At 46.8% G+C, this 6000-nt stretch overlaps 1 protein-coding gene across 3 annotated transcripts in view; it reads left to right on the forward strand.

The window, feature by feature from the left end:
- PPCDC (phosphopantothenoylcysteine decarboxylase) overlaps positions 1–5667 on the forward strand; it is an 18963-nt gene extending 13296 nt beyond the window's left edge. For all 3 annotated transcript variants that reach the window (XM_074880170.1, XM_074880168.1, XM_074880169.1), the window contains one exon: positions 4392–5667. In XM_074880170.1, coding sequence (XP_074736271.1) covers positions 4392–4477 — 86 coding nt within the window. In that variant the 3' untranslated portion in view covers positions 4478–5667. The remainder of the gene's footprint in view (positions 1–4391) is intronic.
- The last annotated feature ends 333 nt before the right edge of the window (positions 5668–6000 follow it).

A 6000-nucleotide genomic window follows, 5' to 3' on the forward strand; every position in this document is an offset into this window, starting at 1 on the left:
ATCTTATCCCAGAGAGCAGACAGTGAGAATAAGTGCTTTGCAGACGTGGCTGAGGGTGTAGCTGGACGTGCATTTAACATTTGTTATTGTTTGTTGCCTGGGTTACTTTTCAGCTTCCCAATCAAGTTTTGATTTGGGGTTTTGACATCAGACTTATCTGTGGAGTGAAAGAAGTGGTTAGGGCAAGTTGTCACGCTTAGTTTCAAAAGACTTAATTTGCAGTGCTAAGAAATACTACTAAAATGGTCTCATTTGTTTTTTAGGAAATGCTTTAAATGGAGGTATTTTGACTTTTGGGAGGTTTTGAGAAGGATTTTTATACAAGCAATTTGAATGAATGGATTCACTTTTTATCAAAATTAACTCGGACAAATTGTCTGTAAAATGTCATCCAATTCTAGCCATAATAGCAAACGTGCTATTACCTGCACAGTCGTATACTCATAGTTTTGTTTCGCATCCCCAACTCTAGCAAGATTTTAACCGCTTTGTCAGAGAGTTCAGTGAACAGTCTGTAGTGAAGACAGGATGTCAAAATGTTCTTCATGGTTAAATTCTAGGGCTGGCGTAGTTTCTGAATTCTTAGGTAGGTGCAGTGCTTCTAGAGAGTGGTTTTTTGGAGCTGAAGACTAAGAAATATTTACAGTTAGGTAAGTGTAGTCAAGTAACTCAAGCATCAGTTGAAATATCCTGGACAGTTATGCTTCCGCTGGGATTTTAGACCTGATTACATCAAATTTCTTACGTACTTATAATAACGTTAAGGGAAAACGCCCAAAAGAGGTCATTCTGCGCAGACATTTTGGCAGAAGTGGAAAGGCCCTCTGGCATAGCTTCTTTGTCCTTTATTTTTTCCCTTCATCTTTTTTAGTACATATATAGGACCTCTATTGCCGTAGTAAGCAACTGAGTGCCTCCTAATGGGTCACATGCTTATTCTTGCAGGTTCACGCACCTGAGGCAGAGCTGTGTTGTTGTCATCCCTGTTTCACAGACGGGGATCTGAGATGCAAAAGGGCCATGTGAGTTGACTCACCGGCCCTAATGGATTAAGGTTGGATGGTGAACATGATTTTCACCTTCTGCTGCTCTGCTCTGCCCTGCCCCTTTCCTGGGGGTTGCCGCCCTTGTGAGAGGGGTGTGTGAGCCACACGAGAAGCAGCATGTGAATTGCTGTGGTTTGTAGCTCAGAATGGCAAAGTTAAACCAGCACGGATCGGGAGTTACCTCATTCCACCAGTGGTCGTTTGGGAGCTGCTTCATACTGACTTCAGCTGTGTCTACTGCGAGAACAACCTCCTGAAAGAGCTTGTAGGAGAGGGGTGGTATGGACAGCTGGGGCAGTAATAGCCACATCTGACTTGACTCTGCTTGTGTTTGTGAGTCAATTCACAACAAGATTTTCCTGTTGGCATAAACCAGGATTTTCCTGGCTGTACGTAGGAAAATTATGGCAAAGCAGTTGTCGTGGTTAAACCCCACCTGGCAACTAAGCACCACAGAGCTGCTCGCTCACCCCCCCTCAGTGGGATGAGGGAGAGAATCGGAAGGGTAAAAGTGGGAGAACTCATGAGTTGAGATAAAGACAGATTAGTAATTGTAATAAAATAAAATAATAATAAATGGTAATGGAAAGGAAAATAACAGAGAGAGAACTAAAACCCAGGAAAGACAAGTGATGCAAATGAAAACAATTGCTCACCACCAACTGACCAATGCCCAGCATCAGGCAGCAACCTCTCTGGCAACCTCCCCCCTAGTTTTATTGCTGAGCGTGACACCATATGGTCTGGGACATCCCTTGGGTCAGGTGGGGTCAGCTGTCCCGGCTCTGTCCCCTCCCAGCTCCTCGCTGGTGGGGTGGGGTGAGAAGCTGAAAAGGCCTTGACTCTGTGTAAGCCCTGCTCAGCAGTAACGAAAACATCCCCGTGTTACCAACACTGTTTCCAGCACAAATCCAAAACATAGCCCTGTACTAGCTACTGTGAAGAAAATTAACTCTATCCCAGCCAAAACCAGCACAGCAGTAATGGATTCCAGGTCTCTGAAGACCCAAGAGAGTCTCCAGCACTGACTTTTTCCTCTCTTCCCCTCTTTTCAGGCCTTTCACCCCAAGGCCTCTTCTTCCGCACTAATTTCAGTTTTGTGGGTTTCATCCACAAAAGGGTTTGCCCAGATTCCACCCAAGCAGCAGGTAGCAACGCTCACACATCTGGTGCAGAAGAAAAGAGATTCAGTTTGCACCAGTTTTGTCTGTTGACGTTGTGGTTTGTCTTGCTGTAAAAGAGGTTTGTCTTTCTCAACTCATGTGGCTGGTCTCACCTGAAGTGGGCCAGATCCTGCCTGCCACCAAGTTTCTGCATTACAAGCTTTACCTGATTAATTTTTCTTCCTTAGTAAATGGGTGGTTTTAGACATAGAGTCCAGCAAAAGGAGAGTTAAAATAACAATGAAACTGAGTTGACAATTGAAATGTTTTCTTGATTGAATAGTTAAATGTAAGCTACCAGCTGTTGGCCTTGACGATATCCATGTGCCACGATATAAAGAGCTTTGAGAGATGCTGGACCACACATGGGCCTGCAGCAATTTGCCTTGGCAAAAACGTTTCCAAACTGCTGTATCTTCATCACCCTTGGCTGGATTTCCAGAGCCTGGCACATGGGAAGATTTCTACCTGTAGGCATGAGCTGTGCTATCAGACAGGCTGCTTAGCAAGATTTTGCTATGCTAAACCTAAAAATCCAGCTGTGAATTGCCAAAGATGTTGAGGAAGTGGGTGGTGTAGGACAAAGGCAGGCCTTGAAAATGTTCTTGGAGGGTGTAGCTCTGCCAAACCATGCAGAGGCAGTCAGGGAATTTCTCTTGTTTAGCAGGACCTGTCAGCTGCAGCTCCTCTCCTCGAAGTTAAGAGATCAGAAGGGCCCAACTCTGCCCGCAGCTTGCCCACGGAATGCTTCAGGCCTCCTGGGATTTACGGGTTTGAAAAAGGCGTAGTGGAGAATGAGTCTTACTTTGCAGAGAAACCCAATTTTCTTGGCCTTCCGAAAGTATCATTCTTCATGGCAAATCCTCAGTTATATCCAATTACACCCCTGTCCCAGAGAGGGCTCGGGTGGCTCACCTGTACTGGACAACTGAGGGTCCGGCAGATTCAGGGCTGTGATCTACCCACAAGAGAGCACCTCTCCCTTTCCCCTTCGCCTCCCGTCTCTTGCCTGCCCTCAGGTTGTTACTGTTCTTTGGAGGCTGCTGGTTTAGCTGTTCATCTGTGCGCTCGCTAACCCAGCTGTGGAAGCAGACCAGAAAAAAAGAGGAAAACAAAACCTCCCCGAAGTAATTTCTGATGACCAATAAGGCACTTATTTTAAATTATTAGAGCAATTAGCCAGCAGGACAAACGATCAATAGAGATTCCATCTTCTCAGTCTTCCAATGGAGACAAATGCTGGTGGGAGAAGTATCTTTCCTCAGCCCCAAGCAAATTACAGGAGTGAATGGACTGAGCTCTCAGTGCTGAGTTCAGTACACGAGGTTGGACAAGATGATTTAATGATCTCTGGCCTTAAAATTCTGAACCTAACGTTTAAAAAGTATTTCAGGGGGAAGCAACAGCACAGTGTAGATTAAATGTTCATCTGGCAACTAGCCAGTCCAAAAGGAAAAGCTTTTACATTTTGTTCTGTCCAGCACTCAGTCTTCTCCAAGAATTACTCCCAAGATTAAAGCTGGTGCGAATCCAGGACAGCTTTCTCTAATGTGGGTCTAACTGCAGAGTCATGGGAATGGTATGAATTCAGCAAGTCGTCTTTATAGGCAAAGGACATTTCAAAAAGATACTGAACACACACAATGTTTACACTGGAGAAAGGAGGTGAAATAGGGTGTTTTGCTACCCACAGACATTTTGGGGGCACTTTTACACACTCACCCCCAGGGCCGCCTGAGCTAAAATAGTAAATCCCTGTGCGGCCAAGGGTTAGATGCAGACACCTCTGGAGATGATCCAGAACATGAGGTACTTATTAAGGTCATATGAGTTGCCTTCTGAGGTTTCCTGCCTCTCTCCATTGACTGTCTGAGAAGCTTGTGCTCCTCCTTAGACTTCTGAGTTACGAGCCAAACTAAGTTAGCATGAACATTCCTCTCGCCCTCCTCCCCTGATGGCATTCAACCGTGCCCCAAAACCCCTGCAGAACCAGGTGGACTGAGCAGATCCTCTGCCCTCCACGGTTGCTTTCTGTTGGGCAACTCATGAGGAAACACGTGGGGATGCTTGGTGAGCTTTGCGGTGTGTGGAGGAGAGAGGTGGTGGGACAGGGGAAGCACGTGCCCTGTGCTGTCTCTGTGGGACCTGGATTTCACCGTGTGGTTTTGCTCTTACCCTGCAGGTCGAGGTGCCATGGCAGAAGTGTGGACCATTGTGGAGAGCGTGAAAAGGATCCTTGAGGAACGGGACTTGCCAACACAGAGCTGATGGTTTGGCATGTGAATTGTATTTGTGTGCCTCCCTGATGATCTGAAGATAAAACCAACAGGAAGCTGAGTCGAGATGGCATGCACACCTATAGCATGTTCTTCAACCGAAGGGGTGAAACGGTTGTCTTCCAGCTGGTGCCAAACTGAAATGCGGTACATCACTGCAGACTTTCAGAAACCAAAGCCAAGAACATGCTTCTTTAGTGTGGGAAAACTCTGTGGTATCTCGCAGAGAGGGAGTAACGTTCCGCTAGGCCACTCGGCCCCCAGTATTTCACATGTGCTCCTTTCTGAGGAGGCTGCAGGAGGATTTGCCAGTGGATTTCAGGTCCAGTGGTTCCCCCCAAGAGCTGCTAGAGAGGAAAGTACTGTGCAAGTCCTGGTGATGGGGATAATGCCAGCCCCTTCCAGCATGTTGGTGTGGGGACATCCCTGTAGCTGTGCTGGCTTCACCTTTCCAGCAGGAGTCACTGTCCAAAAAGCATTTCCTCTCTGGGAACTTAATAAAAGAGAGCTTTTAATTATGCCTCTGAAGAATTGCCTCTTGTAGCTGCTTGGGGGGTGTTTGCACCTCACGTCGTTGCTAAATCGTTGCATCTGCATGTGGTTTTTATCAGAGATGGGAAAAAAATTGACTGAGAGAAGCTATCTAGGCCCTGAATTAGCCTTTGCCCTTTTGTATCTGTTGACTGGATGGGGATGAAGACGTCAGCTCTGAACCAAAATGACACCTGCCCATCTGGGTGCTCTGGTCAGGAAATAAACAGGCTGGGCCCTTGTGGAAAGCCAAGGTGGGTGTTTTCCAAGGGAGTGAACTCAAACTTCATCTATGACGATCCTTTTCAGCTTGAAAATTAACCGACTGGCATGAAGAAATTGGGAAATCCTGTGACCCCATGGGCCAGACCGTCCTGGGCTCCCCCAGTCCAGCCTTTCCTTGGGAACAAGATCCCGTTCCTGAGAGGAATGGGAGCAAACTGGGGCTGTCGAACATGTCGCTGTAGCAGAGCACCGCTGACCCAGAGAGTTTATTTTTAACTAGACCCAGTCAAATTTAAGGCCTTGGTACAGAATGTGCATCCTGCCCATGGGGGCAACCTTCAGACTGCTGCGCACGAGGGAAGGGGTTATCGGGGTATGTTTGCTTTCCTTATCTTTTCCACACAAATAAAAACCTCTGAACTTTCACATTTTTGGCTCTTTCACTGACAGAGATCTGGGGATGCAGAGCTTCTGGGGATCAAGTCAGAAGGATCCTCGTGTGAGCAGAGCAGGTGGCTTACACGAAGGGCTGTAGTGGTACCGTGGTCGTGGGCTTTGCATTTTGCTGGTGAAGTCTTTGTGGTGTGACCTGCATTGTTTGTTCATGTTCTTGGCATGGTGAAAGCTATCCACCTATCAGGATCTTTCTTGAAGGGTATTGAAGGCAGCAGAAGAGGTGCTGCTTGGTTTCCAAGAGTTTTGTAGTGAACGTTGCTTCTTGGTTTCCATGAGTTTTGTGCTGAACGTTGTTTCTCCTGC

Source organism: Strix uralensis, chromosome 11, assembly GCF_047716275.1.
Source record: "Strix uralensis isolate ZFMK-TIS-50842 chromosome 11, bStrUra1, whole genome shotgun sequence".
NCBI lineage: Eukaryota > Metazoa > Chordata > Aves > Strigiformes > Strigidae > Strix > Strix uralensis.